This window comes from Neoarius graeffei, chromosome 19 (assembly GCF_027579695.1).
Source record: "Neoarius graeffei isolate fNeoGra1 chromosome 19, fNeoGra1.pri, whole genome shotgun sequence".
In the NCBI taxonomy this organism is placed as follows: domain Eukaryota; kingdom Metazoa; phylum Chordata; class Actinopteri; order Siluriformes; family Ariidae; genus Neoarius; species Neoarius graeffei.
In genome coordinates, this window is record NC_083587.1 from 43900185 (window position 1) to 43920969 (window position 20785).

Consider the following 20785-nt stretch of genomic DNA (forward strand, 5'->3'; position numbering starts at 1 on the left):
CATGTATGGAACCTTGCCTTGGTTATTAGGCCCCAGTTGCCAAGTCCTTCAGACTGGGGATGGGTTAACAGTGACGATGGATGGCAGCCACTTTGGACAACACTACCTGAGGCCTCACAGTCGTGCTATGAGCTTTTGCATTGTGGTTGCAAAAAGGGCTGTTGTGGTCACTGCAAATGCAAAAAGGCAGAATTGAAGTGTACTGCCCTTTGTGCATGTTCTGGAGACTGCAATGATTAGAATACTCACATTAGGCCTGTATCACTTGTATCACTCATTTGGAAGTCATTTTACAATTACAAAGTATATACTGCTTGGCAATATGCTACAAAATCATAAAAGTTGTTGAAATTGACATAACACATCATATATTTTAGAGTGACCTTCATCTTAACCTTGACTTCTAAGTGTAATATCACTATAAATGGACCCTCATGACCTAGAAAAATGGAAATCCACATGTAATTACAATTTTTGTCACACTTATATGATAAAATGCCCCAATTTTTAATCCTGTCCATTGAAATTGCACATAACAAGGGTCGATGACCTCTAAATGACCTCCAAGGTCAAACTGAGAGCGCCTCCAGATCTTAAATTAATTGTTATGCCCTGGAGAACAAACCCTGAAAGTTTCATGCTTTTATCATGTTGTGCACAATTCTTATGTATATAGGGCCTTAACAGCTCTACTAACTATCCCTTCCTCTCGTCTGCTCTGCATTCGAGTTGTTGCAAGGGGTGACCATCTTTACCAAGCTTGATCTCCACAATGCCTACCATCTAGTTTGGATCTGGGAGGGTGATAAGTGGAAGACCACCTTCAACACCGCTACTGGACATTACGAATACTTGGTAATGCCCTTTGGTCTTACTAATGCCCCTGCCATGTTCCAAGACTTGGTTCACAATCTGCTGAGGGACATGCTGATCATTATGTGTTTATTTACTTGGATGACATCCTCATTTTCTCCAAGTCTCATGAGTAGCATGTTCACCATCTCCAGCCCATCCTGCAGTGTCTCTTCAAAAACTCCTTCTTCGTCAAAGCTGAGAAGTGTGAGTTCCATGTCCTTTCTGTCTCCTTCCTGGGGTACATCGTGGCACAGGGCAGCATGCAGAATGGGCCCAGCCAATGTTTTGGCAGTCATCTCCTTGCCAGTTCTGGACTCCCACAAGCAGCTACAATGGTTCCTGGGGTTTGCCAACTTCTACTGCCACTTCATCTGCAACTATAGCTCCATTGCCACCCCTCTCACAGCTCTCAGTTCCTCCAAGGTGCCCTTCATTCAGCTGGACTTAAGCCACCCATGAAGCATTTCAGGCCCTCAAGTCCCAGTTCACCTCTGCTCCCATTCTCCAAGTACCAGATCGTGATCATCAGTTTGTCGTGGAGGTGGATGCCTCCAATGTGGGAGTGGGGGCTCTCTTGTCTCAACATGCAGGCACCGACCAGACACTCCACCCCATGCCTTTTTCTCTTGGTGACTGTCACCTGCTGAGAAAAATTATGACATCAGCAACAGGGAGCTGCTGGCTGTCAAGCTGGCATTGGAGGAGTAATGACACTGGCTCGAAAGGACCAAACAACCCTTTTTGGCACAGACTGACCACAAGAACCTCGAATACAGCCAAACAGCCAAGACACCTGACGCCTTGTCTCGCCTGTTCCAGAGAGAAAAGGATTCTGCTTCTGGGCCCAACTCCATCCTCCCTCCCCCCTCCATGGTCACCACCTTGGCCTGGGAAATTAAGGAGATAGTGAGGTCCACCACCAAGGGTCAGCCTGGGCCCAGTGCTTTCTCCCCTAACTGCCTGTTTGTCCCTCCGGCTCTGAGGTCTAATGTGCTCCAGTGGGCCCATGTCTCCAAGCTCACCTGCCACCCCAGGATCCAGAGAGCCCATGATCTTCTCCTTCAGCGGTTCTGGTGGGCCACCCTTGAAGAAGACACATGGAAACCATAGGTGCTAAAGAAGGCAAACGGACTTGCTTGAAATTCTTGAAGACATTTCACCTTTCATCTGAAAGGCTCCTTCAGCTTTGTCTGACTTGTAGGGATTTCCAGGTATTTATCCTCTAGTGGACCAAAAGCAACCCTAAGGAGAGTCATTGAGGTCTCATGGGTCATTGACCCTCTCAGTCATCCTGTAGGTGTTAGGGTCACTGGAGGCCAGGTGTGAACGGTACCTGGAACAACCCAATAGGCAAACAGAACTAAAGAAGCCTTTCAGATGATAAGTGAAACATCTTCAAGAATCTGGACTTCATCACAGGCCTTCCCCCATCTGATGGCAACACAACCATCCTCACTCTTGTTGACCACTTCAGCAAGATGGCCCACTTACTGCCCCTACCCAAACTCCCCTCGACCAAAGAGTGCCAGGTTGGTTCTCTTCAATGTCTTCTGGCTCCATGGCCTCCCTGTCAATGTGGTCTTGGATCAAGGGTTCCAGTTCATGTCTGTTTTCTGGAAGAAGTTCTGTGGTCAGCTTGGGGCCACTGTCAGCATGTCCTCCAGGTTCCACCCCCAATCCAGTAGCCAGATGGAGCATAAGAACCAGGAGATAGAGATGGCTCTCTGCTGCATGGTCTCCCAGAATCCCTCATCCTGGTCCCAACAGCCCTTGTGGGTCGACTATGCCCACAACATCCTGACCAGCTCTCCCACGCGCCTTTCTTCCTTCCAATGCTCCTATGGGTACCAACCTCCTCTCTTCCTGGCTTTGGAAGAAGAGGTGTCCTCCCCGTCTCTCCAGGCCTTCATATGTCATTGCCGCTGAACCTGGGCCCAAGCATGAGCTTCCCTCCTTTTCTCTGCTGACTGTTACACCACCTCAGCCAAGTAATGCTGCTCTCAAGCTCCCACCTACCATGTTGGCCAGAGGGTGTGGCTGTCTACCAGAGATCTTCCTTTACAGGTCGAGTCCAATTAGTTGGCACCTAGATTCATTGGCCCTTTTGTCATTGGGAAGGTCATCAATCCTGTGTTGGTGAGGCTCAAGCTGCCCTGATCCATGCAGGTCCACATGATGTTCCATGTCTCCAGGATCAAGCCAGTCCAAGAGAGTCCACTTATCCCCACCGCTCCACCTCCACTATCTCCTCGCTTCATCATCAGGGGTCTCACCAACACTATTCACCACCTCATTTTATCCCACTGTCCTGAGAGGGGCTCGGCACATCTCAGACTCCCACCTCATCAGGGAATTCCATCAGTAGCATCCTGACCAGCTCATTAGGAACTTGACAGCTTCTGCTAATCCCCATCATAAAACACATCCTGCTTCTCCACCCAACACCTTGGACAAGGAAATGGACTGGTCAGGCTCTGAGGAGTTACCGTATCAAGGGCAACAATGACACTGATGTACAAAATCACACAGGTGTTGACTGTCATTCTCTGCACCTTACAACTGATTTTAAGTTTTTCTGTTATTTGTTGCTTTTATTCCCTAATATTCCTCTCATAATAGTGAAGACCTAATGTATGTCTGAACACAAAACAAGACAAATCATGTCCCTTCTTGAGTCTATTGTTAGCCCACATATGGTTCACCGTTTGTCTACACGTACTTCACCATTAGCTCACACATGGTTCACTGTTAGCCCACACATAATTCACCGTTAGCTCACAAATAGTTCACCGTAAGCTCAAGCACACTTAATTGTTAGCTCACATAGTTTAGCCCTCACAGTTCACTATCATCTAGCTGATCTGTCTGTTACAGACCTAATTAATGCCTGATTAATGTTATTGATGGTTATTATGCAGTTTACACTACTTTTGATAAGCCACATTTAATATCTGTGTCATGTCTGCTGGAGACATTTCACTAACACACCACCACCAGGGGGCACCATCCCCTGAATTCTGAAGACACATCTTCGTTTGTCATGCTCATTTCTTGTTTTTAGTGTATATATATATATATATATATATACACACACTATATATATATACACTATATATATATATATATATATATATATATATATATATATATATATATATATATCACCCGAACACTTAGTCTACTGGTGAAGCATTGCCTTTTTTTTTGAGTAATTTCTGAGGCATTTTATTCCTAATTGCAAAGGTCTTTCAGTATGACCTTTGCATTTTCTCCTGTTTTTTTTTTTGTTTAGATCTCCAAGTGTTCTGAGTCCATCTGTTACAATTAGACAATAAGAAGGAGAGTTTTAATGCTTAAATGCAATTATCCTGAAGGCTGTATAGTATTGAATTTGATGGTGATCGATTCTTTAATCAGCGATTTGGAACAAATGTCATGATAAACATAGTCATGTGAAAAAAATTACACCCTCTGCCATTCTGTGTGTTTATTTATCAGGGCCTAAATTGTGTGGTACTTACCAACTTCTATAAACAAATAACCTCAGGTGACAAAAAAAACCCACCCCCACCCCCACAGATTTCAACATGTGATCATCCCCCCCCCCCCCCCGAAAAGTAAACCAACATTCAGAAATCAGGTGGGAAAAAATAAGTACACTCTTCCTACTTGCACAATAATTAAGAGAGTAGTTAGCAGTCAGGTGTTGCTAATATCAAGACATGTGACTACCTCTATAAAAGCATAATTTTTGGCAGTCTGGTGTTCTGAAGCACTCACGTGCGTATCTACATCATTCCAAGGAGAAAGGACTTGAGCCATGACCTCAGTGAGTTGAAAACCAGGCAGAAATAGTTAAGTCAAGATAAGACTGCAGCTGGGAAGCATCCGCCAACAAAACCCAAGAGGTTTTACAGTAAAAGCTGTGTTAAAAGGTGGGTAAAAGGGGGCTACTTCAATGGACCTGTAGTTATCAAAGGTATTTGGGCCAAGGCAGGGCTCTTTATATATATATATATATATATATATATATATATATATATATATATATATATATATATATATATATATATATATATATATGTGTATGTATGTGTGTGTGTGTGTGTGTGTGTGTGTGTGTAGTCAAATGCATCTCTAGTTCTTTTTGCAAATGTTTTACCCAGAATTTTTTGGCCATAATTTAAAAGTGAAATTGGTCTGTACCTACCTATCTCCATATGGTCTTTCCATTGTTTAGGGATCACTGTGATGATAGCTTCATTTTAATTTAATTTATTTAGCTTCACTATAGTTAGATATATATGTACATACCTTATGGCTTGGAAATCACTTGCACCAATTACAGTGGCCCCATTGTACCTAATCTGCATGTCTTTGAACTGTGGGGGAAACCGGAACACCCAGAGGAAACCCATACAGACATGGGGAGAACATGCAAACTCCACACAGAAAGCCCCCCATTGGCATGAAGTTCAAACCCAGAACCTTCTTGCTGTAAGGCGACAGTGCTAACCACCGTGCCACCCATTAGTGGCTTGAGGAAGAGCTCCATCTTTGTATGCTTACAATATGCAATTACACAGTGGGCAGGGAAGCAGGTTGAGGTACAGCCTGAAGAGGTGAATTTTCAGTCTGCGCTTGAAGGTGGTCAGGGAGTCAGCAGTTCTGACCTCAATGGGAAGGTCATTCCACTAATAGGGAACCAGGATGGACAGCAGTCTTAAGCAGGCTGGGCAGGAGCGGAGAAGAGGAGGGGCCAGGCAACCAGTAGTCGCGGAGCATAGGGATCTGGCTGGCGTGTAGGGGCAGATCAGACTCTGGAGGTATGCTGGCCCAAAGCCCTTGACAGTCTGATATGCTAGCCCTGATGTCTTAAATTTGTTATGAGCTGTGATAGGTAGCCAGTGCAGGTCAGCAAACAGAGGGGTGACATGGGAAGAACAAGGGAGGTTGTAGATCAGGCAGGCTGCAGCGTTCTGGATGAGTTTAAACCAATGTACTTTTCAGGTAAAAGCTTTGCTATCCAGGCAGCAAGTTCTTCATCTTCCCATTTTTTACATAGTATAGGAAATTTACAGTTGGATATTATTTTATATATTTTGCATAGGACTTTAGTAGAATATGAGATACTAAGAAGTTCTGAGGAGGTCTAATGTATTTTCATTTCGATTGATTTTAGAGTATATGATGGATCAAGGTTGTTGGCATTTCAAGGAAATGTATAATCTGCAGTTTATTCTAGGAAGGATATAAATGTGTTGTTTCGACAGGGTAATGTCTTTTTTCTATCCATACTGAAAATTTGGTATCTTTGCAGTGCTTGAGAAATCAGGGTTGTGCTATGTAGGAGTGTGTTCGCAGAGGTAGGTAGAGTAAGCTAAAGTAAAATATTTACTTTGCTCAAGTAAAATATTGTTTAATAATAATAATAATAATAATAATAATAATAATAATAATAATAATAAAGAATAAAAATACTTATCAGTATAATGAGTTGAGTGTGAATAAAAAAGAATCTCATAAAATGACAACTCAAGTCATAATTTCATATGATGATTTATTGCATTTATAATGTATTACAGGGATAGAATGTTCTCCTCCTGCGTGGGTTTCCTCCCACATTCCAAAGGCATGCGGATTAGGTAAACTGGCTACTCTAAATAGCCCATAAGTGTGAATGTGAATGATTGTTTGTCTCTGTGTTAGCCATATGATAGATTGGCAGCCTGCCCAGGGTGTACCCCGCCTCTTGCCTGAAGTCAGCTGGGATTGGCTCCAGGGTCCCCCATGACCTTGACGGTTAAGCGGTATAGATAATGGATGGATGAATAATGTATTACATTCAAATGTATCAGAATATCAGTTATGCCCTAGATAAATGTAAGTGCTTGTCTAATAAAAACAACATAAATATGCTAATTCAAGTACTATTCCTAATAACAAAAATAAAAAGAAAAGTAAATATTTACCAAATAAAATAAATTAAGGCAATTTTGCCACAGTGTAGTTTCATAAATCTTCCAGGATAAAGGGAGCTGAGTAGAGCCGTGTGTGTGTGTGTGTGTGTGAGAGAGAGAGAGAGAGAGAGAGAGAGAGAGACTGTGTGTATGTGTGTACATGTACACATGCTCATCTCATCTCATCATCTGTAGCCGCTTTATCCTGTTCAACAGGGTTGCAGGCAAGCTGGAGCCTATCCCAGCTGACTACGGGTGAAAGGCGGGGTACACCCTGGACAAGTTGCCAGGTCATCACAGGGCTGACACATAGACACAGACAACCATTCACACTCACATTCACACCTACGGTCAATTTAGAGTCACCAGTTAACCTAACCTGCATGTCTTTGGACTGTGGGGGAAACCGGAGCACCCGGAGGAAACCCACGCGGACACGGGGAGAACATGCAAACTCCGCACAGAAAGGCCCTCGCCGGCCACAGGGCTCGAACCCAGACCTTCTTGCTGTGAGGCGACATCGCTAACCACTACACCACCGTGCCGCCCCTGTTGAAAAGCTAAGGTGAACAAAAAAAAAAAATAAAGCGCACATTTTTTGAAACCAATACAAAAGTCAAAACACTGTTTCTTCTTTTAAAACTTCACTCAGTCATTGTCTTGATCTTTGTCCATTTGTGTGTTCAAACTCCAGGAATCAAAGTGGTTGACATTGTAGAAGCTGTGCGAATGTGAATAAAAATAAATTTAATCAATTAAATAAAAGTAGCAAGAAGTGTGTAATGTAAGAGTGTAAGTTACACATTTTAAATTGTAAATGTACTCGAGTAAGAGTGAAAAGTATTATGCATTAAAACTACTCCTATAAGTACAATTTGTTGGAAAAAAGTTCTTAAGTACATAAAACAGAGTAAACGCAGCATGTTACTACCCACCTCTGGTGTTTGGTTAATAGAAGTGTCAAGTTTGTGAGTTTCTAAAATTTCCACCAAGTTGTCAGAGTCGCTGCCATCATTTGGATTTTTGAAAGAAGGGTGGCATTTGACAGTTGAGATGATTACTGGTAGGCCTGAGATTTTGATTTCTTTGCATAGTATTTGTTATGCTGCTATCCATAGTTCAGTTTTCTGATTAGGCTTTATCTATTTGATTATAGATTGGAGTTGGTTGGTAAGGTGCCTCTGTGCAGTATTTTTGTTGCAAGTTTGGGGCATCAAGTCCTCCATTAATTTTGGGTCTTTGTAGGGTTCACTGAAAATAAGTTACTTATTTTTGAAAGCATTGTCATTTTAATGGATGCTATTTTGCTGATGAGCGAGTGAAGGGAAGGTTTATCCAACATTGGAGGTCTTTAGTTATGGAACTCAATAATGGATTAAAGTTGAGTTTGTGTATGTATGACAGCTGGGAGGAAATTTTAATGTGGTAGGGAAAGTAGGCATCCTTGTCTAGTGCCTCTGTGCAGCATGAAACTTTGTGTTATTAATCCATTAGTGATAACTCTGGCCTTGGGTGATGTGTCGAGAATTTTAATTCATCGAATAAACAATTCCCCAAAACCTAATTTATTAGTGGTAAGTAGGAATTTCCAGTTTACTTTGTTGAAGGTTTTCTCCGCATCAAGTGTTACTATTGCTGATTTGAGATTTTTTTTTTTTTGTGATGTGGCACCATCTAGTCTGTAAGACTTAGACAGAGTAGAGGGCTGTTCGCTAGGCACTGTTTCTGAGCTGAAGGAGAAGCTATATCTCACTTTCTCCTCTGGAGCCCAAGCCGCCGGCCAATGAAATCTTCAACTCACCTTCCCTGCCATAATCTCTACGGACACTGGGATTAGGGTACAAGATCTCCATGTGGCCATGGCTGACAGGAAAGTGTGGCGCAATGTTGTAAGAGGAATCTTGGCCGAGGCCAAAGGATGATGATGATGATGATGATGATGAAAGATCTCTTCAGGTCTTCTATTGGTTTATCTATGGCAGTTGCTTGTTCTTCAGTTAATTTGGAAAGCTTGATATTGTTTAGAAAAGGTCTTGATATCATCCATGTCTGGGTCCTCAAGTTATGAGTGTAGGTCTTGAAAAAAATGATCTAACTATATTATTAATTTCCACTGAGGTTTGTATGGTCTTTCTTTCTGAGTTCTTCATGGATGGAATTGTTGTTTTTGTTTTATTGCATCTAATGAGGTTTTTCTGGCAATTTTCCAGATTTCTTATTATATTCAAAGCTTTCATGCCTGAGTCTTTGTAGTAGAAATTGAGTTTATTCATTTACTAGGTCATTATATTTGAGTCTGAATTTCATTTATTTGGTTTCTGTGCTTTCTGTGAGATTCTTTGTCATCAACCTCTCTTCAATTGTTTTTTTTAATTTACTTTCTATTTCATTATTTTTTTCCTTCTATGTTTAATATTATTTTCCCTTTCACAATAGCTTTCCCTATTTCCCATAGTAATATTGGTGGGGCAAAGAGATCAGAGCGCAACTGCTTGTTGTTTCTCAGGGAAATCACAGTGCAGCTGTGTATGCATTTGAGATCAGAATGCTAACCACAGGCAGCAGATGGAGCAAACTTGTACTCAAAGCTGTTTTCTGTCAAGGTTAAAGACAGGATGTTATCAGCAAACTGGCATGCCGAGACAACCACACATCCCTTGACACTCTAGTGCTTCCAAGTCTCACTTCTGGTCATGTCCTCACACAAGGTTCCCATTGTCCTGCAGGGTATTCCAGAAAGCGCGTTTCATGAAAACTCTGAGTTTGTTAACCCTCAGACGAGGGAACCTCTCAGGTTCAGGTTCAGAAAGAGAGCTAACTCAAACACTGGGTCAGTTGTCACGGTAACTGACTCTGTAAAACTAACCTGGGGGTATTCCAGAAAGCAGGCTTAACAAACTCTGAGCCTAACCATGAACTTTGAGAACAATTTCATGAACCCTGAGACGGGAAACTGTTTTTTCCCAGAACAGCTGATCTGAGTTAGTTCAATCAACTCTGAGTATGTTCACTCTGAGGTAAGCATGTGTGTGATGAATATGAAAAGGCATACTATGATTCACCATGGCAACTGGCAAGAAAAAAAGTCATCCTGCTTCTGGGGTTCCCAAAGTATGGTACGTGCACCCCTGAAGGTGCATGGACTGCCTCTAGGGGGTGCACAAGACAAAAAAAATTGTAATAGTGGAAATTAAAAATAATAATTTTTAAAAATCTAAAATAAATGGCTTGAAGTGCGGTTTTTAGTTTGTACTACAGTAAATTGAAACTTTATGATATTTTAGACTGTAATTATTACATACATCTAATCAGGGTCTCAAAATTCTCTCCTGACGTAAGACTCTGCGAATTAATTCGGCTTCAACATCAATTGGGTTAACAAAGAAAGGACAGTCCATACCTAATAGCTGCTTCAACCTCAGCAGGTTGGAGGAGATAGTGAGAAACTCAGATTTTGTTAAAGAAAACCTGCCAGCAAGCAGATTAGGTTCACAAAGTCAGTTACCATGGCAACTGACCCAGAGTTTGAATGACTTCTCTTTCTGGAATGGAAAACCCAGAGTTTCCCTCATCTCGAGTTTGTTACAATGACTGAGTAACAAGCACAATGTTCACTAAACTTGCTTTCTGGAATACCCCTCTACCAGGCTTGTAGTACTCGAGTCTGACTCATGCCCTATTTTTAAGGACTCATGACTTGACTGGGACTTGAGCACTGACGACTTGGACTCAGACTCGTACATTAACTGCATTCGGACTCGTAAACTGGAGACGAGGACTTGGATTTTTTTCTTTATTTTTTGTAACATGCCATAATAATTTGGCATAAGATATTTATATCTACATTAATTTTTATGCTAATTTTGTGCAAGAGAATGCACATTCACCTGTTCATATGTCATGTTCAGGAACAAACTAATGTTAATGGCGCTAAAATGCCTGGAGAGAATGGCCTAGGATTGTCCGCTTTGCTTATACAGACTTCTCATGCAGTGGGAAAAAATGCACTGCTATGTGTTCCATATGTAGAAGAACTATCGAGGAGACGACGGGGACAACCTCGAACTGCAAAACTCCACCCAGAGAAGGAAGTGACACACTATGTTCATTGCTCTGTTGATAGCGAGGCTTGCTTGTTGACTGATGAACTAGCTAGTGTTAACCCTCTTTCATGTTATTTGCCCTGTTGATAGTGGGCGGGGCTTGCTAAGCGATGAACAAGCTTTTTATCTGGAACCTATGAACTAAAATGGGGCAGTCAAGCAGTAACGTTAGTCCAACACAGTAGCAGAGATGGTTTCACATAAAGGCAGCAGCAGCCACCGTCAAATGGTGCAGTTGGAGTCTTGTTCTCGGACTTGACTCGGCTCAATAGTGGACTCAACTCTGACTCGACTTGAAATTTTCTTTAATGACTTGGACTTGACTCGGACTTGAACACTGGGGATTCGAGACTGGACTTAGTTTCGAGGTTTAGTGACTCAACTACAACACTGCCCTCTCCTAGCTGGCAGTTTACAGTATGTTCACTGCCTGGACAAAAAAAAAAAATAGCTCACACACTCCAATATTTCATTGGACAACCTTTAGCCTTAATTATTTACTGTGATTATTATTCACTTTAGTATTCACCATGGCATTGTTTCAACAACCTTATGCAACATCACAACATTTATTTCCATCCAGTGTTGCATTAATTTTCCACCAAGATCTAGTCTTGATGATGGGAAAGTCGAAACACTCTACAAAGTCTTCTCCAGCACATCCCAAAGACTTTCACTGGTGTTAATTTCAGGACTCTGTGGAGGCTAACTCATGTGAAAATGATTCTGCTACCTGAACCACTCTTTCACAATTTGCTTCATCACTTGGTGTCTTCAGTCCCCAAACATCCCTAAACAAAGCACGGTGGCACAGTGGTGTAGTGGTTAGCACAGTGGTGTAGTGGTTAGCACTGTCGCCTCACAGCAAGAAGGTTCTGGGTTCGAGCCCAGTGGCTGATATGGTCCTTTCTGTGTGGAGTTTGCATGTTTACCCCATGTCTGCGTGGGTTTCCTCCGGGTGCTCCGGGTTCCCCCACAGTTCAAAGACATGTGGTTAGCTTAACATGGGGCAGCCATGGGCTGAAGTTGGGCTGAAGTGCCCTTGAGCAAGGCACCTAACCCTGAACTGCTCCCCAGGTGCTGTAGCATAGCTGCCCACTGGTCTGGGTATGTGTGTGTGCTCACTGCTGTGTGTGCATGTGTGTGTTCACTGCTTCAGATGGGTTAAATGCAGAGGTTAAATTTTACTGTGTGCTTGAGTGTACGTGTGACAAATAAAGGCCTCTTGGCTTAAATGTTGTGAGAAGGAGTGGCAACATTATAAAGTGGTAAATGCTTTACAGTCCCAACTTTTTTGGAATGTATTGCAAGAATCAAAACTGAAAAGTGTTTATTTTGAAAAAACAATAAAATTAATATGGTAAAACATTAAATAATGTACTGTTGAATTGTTTTGAGTGAAATACAGGTCAAAGATTATTTACAAATTGTTTTCAGTTCTAAATTCAATTTCAACATACCTTTCCAACTTTTTCTGATTTAGGGTTGTATATTGTCCCATGTAGTTTCTGTGTCTGCTGAACTTTTATCTGTCTGTAGACTTGCTACATATAATAATAATAATAATAATAATAATAATAATAATAATAATAATAATAATAATAATAACTGACCTAGTAATATCGGTCAATTCACTTCTAGCATGTTAAGGTTCTTAGTGTCTATCTCTCTTTAAAGTGCATATCACGTGTAAATTCAGGAGCAAGATCAATGTAATTCTCCTATTTTATATTAAACTTTGGTCAAATATCCGTCACATTTTGCATTTTGTGCAATTTTTTTTACCTTGTGTAATACCAGAAAAATTCAGTTGAAATCAAGCCATTTGAGGAGAATTGGCCCGCCTCTGAAAAAACTTGGCATTTGGATTCCCCGGGAAACATTGATTTTTGTGACGTCACATACGGGACGCCTCCTTCTGAATCTTACATCAGCGCTGGTTTGTTTATGAGAAAACGACCTGGTGGTTTTCTGCAAATTTCTTCAACGTTATCATGTAATTATTAAAATGGCTAACAGATGTATCGTAGGAGGGTGCAGCAACATTACATTCTTCATCCAAAGGTGAAGTAACATTGCGCTCAGGTGATAATTCCATATTTCAATGCAAAATCGCTAGCTGCTAAACTTGGTCTACACAGGCTGTGCACTGAAACCGTGCAAGCTCTCGCAGCCTGCTGGCGCTTCCGCAGGTGACATCACGAATCTGACTCCAGACTCCCTTGGGATTTTTCCAGACGCGTTTTTTTTTTTTTTTTTCTGCTGTAGACAGATGGCCTTGTGCAAAATTACCCTTCTGGATGAGTGTGTAAAGGGACATATTTTCCTATAAAAAAACCCGAATTTGGTCCACTTTAAGACAATCATATATCATAAGAGCCCCTAGTGGCCACTAGATGACTTGCAATGACTTTAACATAGGTGAGGCTATCTCATAGTGATGGGGCCAATGAATCTTCGAAACCAAATGAGTCCAAAAAAGGTTAATTACTTGCATCTTTGTTTAACACAGTGCATGCTAGTGCCCCTGAGTTCAATACATATGTTTTTGTTACTGGTCATGTAATATGTGTGACTTATTTCTGTAGAAAGTGTGTAATGTTAATTATTAACAGAGTATTTTAACATATGTAAAAACAATATATTTTGCTTATGAGACTGATGAATAAACATGCTTGTGTGACAGGACATGACGAGTTTCAAGACTTTTATTTAAGAAAAGTATTTGCTCAACAGCCTTGGGGCTCAATCTATATTCCTTTTCTTATTAACAATCTCCCCTGCCTTTGAAAATATATTCACATGGAACAAAAAAGGCTGAAATGCATAAAAACTACAGTGTTCATTGGTAAAGACTGAGATAAACTTTTTTTTTTGGTGATGCCCAGTAAACTTTCGTAAAACTAAAGCGCTCAATACAATACTATGCACACGGAAATGCCATATAGTGGTTTGAAACCGTTTTAACTGCTTCTGAACCACTGATGACACAGTTATGTGGGTGTGTACAGAACAAAGCCTCTGTCACTACTTGATCACATGACTTTGACACATCAATACAAGCTTTGAATCACAGCTTTCGGAAGCACTGCTTCTGCGTTTTCAAAGCAAGCTTTGAAGCTTCAGGTTCTCCGTTACATCATTATTATTTATTCATTTCCTATTTTTACCATTGTTGGCACCCTGAGGAAGGCTTGCTGAAGCTAATACGTGTTGGTGTTTCAGGTGACTTTTAACATGTTTTCAGACCTCAAAATGAAGGCTTTTTAATTGGAAACAGGCCCACACAGTGTGGGGTGAGCTAATTTTGTTTGGCAACTACCTTGTTTTCTCTGCACGACGTTTTTTTCCAAAGTGTTTCCTCTGTGTACGGTCTGTGGTACACTGTCAGAAAGAGGGGTAGAGTTGGAGTCCATTTCTGTCCCCCAAGGTACAGTCGACACTAATGTACCCTCTAGGGCTCATTATTGGACCTCAAGGTAACCACGTGTACCTTTTTAGGGCCATAAAGGTACATATATGTTCCCAAGTAGTATATAAAGAGTACAAATAAGTACCTTAGAGGGTACTGCCCTTAACGCTAAGAGCATCTTAACTCGGAGAGACAGCGTTCATTGTGTTGCTCACTTGACCATCTAATGATGATCTTTGTGCTGTAGTGCTTTTGGGAAACTCAGGCCCAGTGACAAGCCATTGTACCCCTAAAGGTACAGTAATGTACTTTATTTTCTGAGAGTGTATAACTCAAAACTGACGTGCTACTGTTAAATGAAACAATCACTTTGAATTAACTCGCCCACAAAATTTGGTTCTGAGGACAAAAAAAATGCAAACCAATATGAACACTCTACCAGAGTTCTAGTCCATTCTCTTACAGCTCAAGAGCATGCAAATGAATGTTCATTAAGAATAATGTGTGTATTATTAAAACATAATCATTCACTTGTAATATTTTTAATGTTAACATTATTTTTATAGTTAAATATTTTTTTCTAGAAAAACTTTCCCCAGCTATGTTTTTAATGAAGAAAATCACTAAAATTATTAAACGATCATTTGTTTGTAAAGGTATGTTCAAAATGAAACAGCTATTTTTAAAAATGTGATTACACACACACACACAAAGGGCTTTCCCCAGGAAAAAAAAATACATATCAGAGCAGTACTACTGATGTAGAGCCCGGTCTGGAGGGCCCTGAAGGCTGGTAAGGGAGTCCGGGGACATGCTCCCCAAGGGAGTAACTTTGATTTTGACATTGGTGGGGACACAAAAGTGATCCAAGGCAGAGCTTCCGAAAGGTGTTTTTTTTTCCATTAGCAATCATAATTTCATGTCATGCAGATCTTATAGGTTAACGCAGCTTTTGTTGAGTTTTTAAAGCTCGATGGAAACCCTGCACTTATATTCTTGACTTTGAAGAAGAATGAACAAATGTCTCGTTTTTTGGGAGGGGGGCCGTCATCCATGATACTCAAGTCAGCATGCGAGTCGTAGGGCAAGCATGCATGGACATCGAAGTCTAGCTCAATTTGTAGGCTGACGGAGAGTGGGGGGTGCGTGGGGTAGGTCAGGTGTGTACGTGTGAGATACGGGGGGTTGATGGGCGGGTCGTCACGGCTGCTGTGGGAAGTGTGCTGCTTTTACAGCAGATGGAGTGACAGCTGGGATAGCCAACCATGTAAGTTAGCGAGAAACAGGTAGCTAATCAGAGAATGATATTTACGTTAGAGGGGGGATTATTAGCAGTGTCATATATTTAACCCTCTGTGTGCCATATAATCATTGCTCAGGTTAGGACATCAGTTTTATTGATCGTGATTACACAGTAGCGGCTGAATATTGGTAGGGACACGTCCCTAGCGTCCCTACCCAAAATTATGCCCTAGATGCTCCCCCAGAAAAATTTTGAAATTAAAGACTTCAAATGGGGGCGGCACGGTGGTGTAGTGGTTAGCGCTGTCGCCTCACAGCAAGAAGGTCCTGGGTTCGAGCCCCGTGGCCGGCGAGGGCCTTTCTGTGCGGAGTTTGCATGTTCTCCCCGTGTCCGCGTGGGTTTCCTCCGGGTGCTCCGGTTTCCCCCACAGTCCAAAGACATGCAGGTTAGGTTAACTGGTGACTCTAAATTGGCCGTAGGTGTGAATGTGAGTGTGAATGGTTGTCTGTGTCTATGTGTCAGCCTGGCGACTTGTCCAGGGTGTACCCCGCCTTTCGCCCGTAGTCAGCTGGGATAGGCTCCAGCTTGCCTGCAACCCTGTAGAAGGATAAAGCGGCTAGAGATAATGAGATGAGATGAGATGAGACTTCAAATGGTGCATTCTGGTGGCATCTAGGGCTGATTTAGGCACTGTTCAACATTATTAAATTTTCTGGTTTTTACTTTGTCAAATATGCAAGGGGTAAAATTTAAAGGGCAACATTAGATTTGAAATGAAAACACTTTGTAGCACGCCCCTTCATTTTCCAAATCCAGGATGCCAGGAACAGAATTGAGGTAAAATCACGCAACCGCGCCATCTAGCAACCAGAGCCTAGAACATGGTTTTATGTATGGTTGCGAATGGCAGTCATTGCACACAGCGAAACCCTTTATTTTCACTTCTGGGTTGAGTACCAGGACAGTCTAGACCTACAGTATATATTAAAATATCTTCCTGTTTCTATAGTTATTACTCATTTTCAGAGGGGAATAGGAGATATTTAGGTGCAGAAAGTACTCTGCATTGTTCAAGTTATGGTATTGATTTTTGTGTGTGTGTGTGTGTGTGTGTGCAAGTGACAGCACGGCGCTGACATCATACAGCGAGGCAGAGTGCTGCGTATCTGTGCTTTGGGGAAAGCCCTGATATATCTCATCTCATCTCATTATCTGTAGCTGCTTTATCCTGTTCTACAGGGTCGCAGGCGAGCTGGAGCCTATCCCAGCTGACTACGGGCAAAAGGCGGGGTACACCCTGGACAAGTCGCCAGGTCATCACAGGGCTGACACATAGACACAGACAACCATTCACACTCACATTCACACCTACGGTCAATTTAGAGTCACCAGTTAACCTAACCTGCATGCCTTTGGACTGTGGGGGAAACCGGAGCACCCGGAGGAAACCCACGCGGACACGGGGAGAACATGCAAACTCCGCACAGAAAGGCCCTCGCCGGCCACGGGGCTCGAACCCAGACCTTCCTGCTGTGAGGCAACAGTGCTAACCACTACACCACCGTGCCGCCCTATAGTAAAAACTTATAAAAAATAAATAAATAAAAACATATAAAGCTATTTGAATTAAATGTATAATTGAAAGCTGGGATTACAGTTCCAGCACTAACTACAAAAGATCATTGCTTGGAATCAGTTACATTAACCTAGTGAACTGGAGTCAAATAATTAACAATAATTATAAACTGGAGTCAGATATTTAATTGAATATTGGATTCAGATATTTAAGTCATAAAGTTAAAACATGCATTTAATGTTTGACTGTGCCTATTTCCATCCTTGGTCATTGCAGTGAATTAAAGTAATATCATTTTATACTTAGTCCCACAGCAAATGCACTTTCACTGTAGAACACTGTAAGTCTTTGTAACAAACACCTGCAAAAGGATGATATTTCCAGCATATTTTGCAACAACATACTCAGATTTTTTTAGTAAACATTAAAATATGTGATGATGACAGGAACAGTGAACACTGATTAAACTTTGCTTTAACAGCATTCAAGTACAGAACTCCAACAGACACACACACAATTCCATAAATCACTTTCTGAAAGGTGGATATATTCCATTTAGCAAGTGCATACTCTGTTTGTTTTCAGTAAATGTTATTGATTGGTTTGGGGATAGTTTTTCCAACACATATTGAACACCATAATTCTAAGACATAATTCTAAGGAATCCTGGATCATGATACACATTTGAATTTAATAAATACAGTCAACATCAAGTAAGTGGGTTTTGCTGGTAGGATAGAATTGTACTACAAGATGCACCTTATCTGAGTATATATTCTGATGGAGCCATACACATGAGAGTGCTGTCAATCCCCCTCGAACTACTGCAGTGACTCGTTCAAGCTGTGGTCACTGGGAAAACTGCGACTCATGTTGGATAGACTGGCCATTAGAGACTTCACTTTATGTGCATAATAGTTCCTCAAGTTCACTGAAGGTACTTCCTTAATGTCCCCACTAAAGTCACAGCTCCTCATGGCGATCTCCAACTGTTTCTGCCTCTTATAAAACAAAGAGAACTTGTTGAAAATGAGTGTGATGGGCAGCACCACCACCAAGATGCCAGCAAGGATGCAAGCTGAAGCAGTGAGTTTTCCGGCAATAGACCCTGGCACCACATCTCCATAACCCACTGTAGTCATGCTAACTGTTGCCCACCACCAGCAAGCTGGGATAGTAGTCAGCCCATCATTTTCCTCCTTCTCAATGGTATAGGCCATCACAGAGAAGAATGACACCCCCACTGCCAAATAGAGCAGTAGCAGACCCACTTCCCTGTAGCTGTTTTTCAGTGTTGCTCCAAGTGACCTTAAGCCAGTGGAATGACGTGCCAGTTTCAGGATTCTGAAGATTCGCATCAGCCTCAAGACCTGTGCTACACGTCCCAGGTTCTCCAGTGTAGGACGCCTCTCAGCCACTAATTCAATCAGTAGTGTGAGATAAAATGGTAGAATAGACACCAAGTCAATCACATTTAATGGGTGCTCAAAGAAATGGAGTAGGTCTGGTGCAACAACAAACCTGACAACCAGTTCAAACGTGAACCAGCCTATTCCAAAATGCTCCACTGTCTCAAAACGGGGGTCTTCCTGAAGCAGGCCTTCTCTGTTCAGAATGGCAAAATCACTCATGCTGTTCATGCACATGGTGGCTATGGAGCCCAGCACCACCAGGATAGAGAAAACACTAATGACCCGGCTAGACACAGAGTAGCCAGGATTATCCAGCATCAGCCAAACCTTCCTTCGGACTCTCCCAAGTGGCTGCTTGTCAAACTTGGTTGCATCACTATAGAATACTAAAATCTCGTCAAAAGAAGAAGTAGTGCTGTCCTCATCACTTTTATCCTCCCACTCCTCCTGGTACGGCTCCATTTTTCTGCAGTGGTAGGTGCTGCTGCAACAGGAGTCAATGAAAAAGTCATTGATCCCCCAATACTCGATTTCCTGGGTAAATGAGAAAATGCAGAGTTCTTCCATAACATGCAAGCGGCCTGTGTTATAGAAATTCAAAACATAGGGGAAAAGTGCAGGATTTCGATCAAAGTAGAACTCCCTTTCGGTGTCATCGTAATCATCACACAGTTCCAGGATGGATTCTTTCGACTGGCATCGCAGTAAGCGGGCAAGTCGCGTCTCAGGGAAGCGACACAGTATGCTCGAGAGCAACCTCCTCTTGAAGCCTCCTACGTTGATGCGTATGGCACTATTCTCTGTATGAAACACATTGAAATCCTTGAGAGTGTGTGCAGTCATGGCTTGAAAGTCGCCGTAAGACTGACTATTGCAAGGATTAAAATCCTTTCCACAAATCATGAAGCCTTTTGGGTGAACTGACAAGAACGAACAATATCACTCGGTGTTTCTCTGGTAGGACAAATCCTCACTCTTTGACAGAGGTAAGAGTTGTGAAACTCATTCAAGAGCTTCGTAAGTCAACTGTCTCATATATGACTATAAATAACTACCTGGATGTTTTGCACTTTTAATAAATTGATTAGTTTGCTCTTAAATATCCTCCAATGGTATAATACATGCCATGGTCCCAGGTGTTTAAATGGTCGATTCACTCACTGTGTCAAAAGCTCCTTGCTTCGAGTGATTGCAATGATCTGAGTCATGAGTTGAGGTCTGGGGATGGAGCGCGCACCTCCCAGATGAACCGATGCCTGTGTGGATGGTCTGAGACGGAGGGGTTTCGTTCCAGCCTTCCAGCCTTCAGCCTCCAGTCACCAAACCGTCTCTTTGTTTTATGGCTGATCCTGGAAGATGACAGTCCTGAAAGATGTTATGCGTTCTATTCTTTGTGTGTGATGGAGGCAGTGGCTGCGGATGGTTCGCATCCCGCGCTGCTCTGATCAAAAGGACAGATCTATTAAAACCGCTCCAGGGGTGCGCGAGCCGCTGCTGCTAATTCACCATGGCGACAGCAAGGAGGAAAATAGCGTCGGTCTGTCGTGCTGTTGGAAGAATATTATTCTATACACCTACAGCCTGATTCTCTCTCTCTCTCTCTCTCTCTCTGTCTCTCTCTCTCTCTCTCTCTCTCTTTCTCATGGCGAATTAAAAGGGGGTTGACCAATAGGGTGCATCAGTTGCCCTCACTTTCATAAAATCTGATGCATTTTTGTTTGGGTGTTCCTTTTCACCAATAAAGACATCCTGTAAAATTTTTTGACCATATTCAAAAGTCTAATGGTGGCACCATGAGGTTCTTTTTTTTTTTTTTTTTTGCAAAAAACGCTTATTTTATGAGAGATCATGTTAAGAACCTTTGCAAGGGATTGAGAAGCATTAATGTGATTCATAATACATTTGTATTGTTTAAAAGTAGTTGAACAATGATTCAATGAACAGCTAAAACTCAAACTGTGCTTGATAATATATTTAGAATATGTACTAAAAATGTGGGCGGCACGGTGGTGTAGTGGTTAGCGCTGTCGCTTCACAGCAAGAAAGTCCTGGGTTCGAGCCCCTGGGCCGGTGAGGGCCTTTCTGTGCGGAGTTTGCATGTTCTCCCCGTGTCCGCGTGGGTTTCCTCCGGGTGCTCCGGTTTCCCCCACAGTCCAAAGACATGCAGGTTAGGCTAATTGGTGGCTCTAAATTGACCGTAGGTGTGAATGTGAGTGTGAATGGT

General features: G+C 42.1%; 1 protein-coding gene across 1 annotated transcript; it reads right to left on the minus strand.

Moving 5' to 3' along the window:
* Nucleotides 1-17970: 17970 nt before the first annotated feature.
* Nucleotides 17971-19464, minus strand: LOC132867939 (potassium voltage-gated channel subfamily S member 2-like). The gene has a single exon (XM_060900909.1). The coding sequence runs from the start codon at nt 19462-19464 to the stop codon at nt 17971-17973; it is 1494 nt and encodes a 497-aa protein (XP_060756892.1).
* Nucleotides 19465-20785: the final 1321 nt, after the last annotated feature.

Excerpts from the sequence above, each read along its gene's own strand:
- LOC132867939 (XM_060900909.1), bottom strand. The coding sequence starts at position 19,464 with ATGATTTGTGGAAAGGATTTTAATCCTTGCAATAGTCAGTCTTACGGC.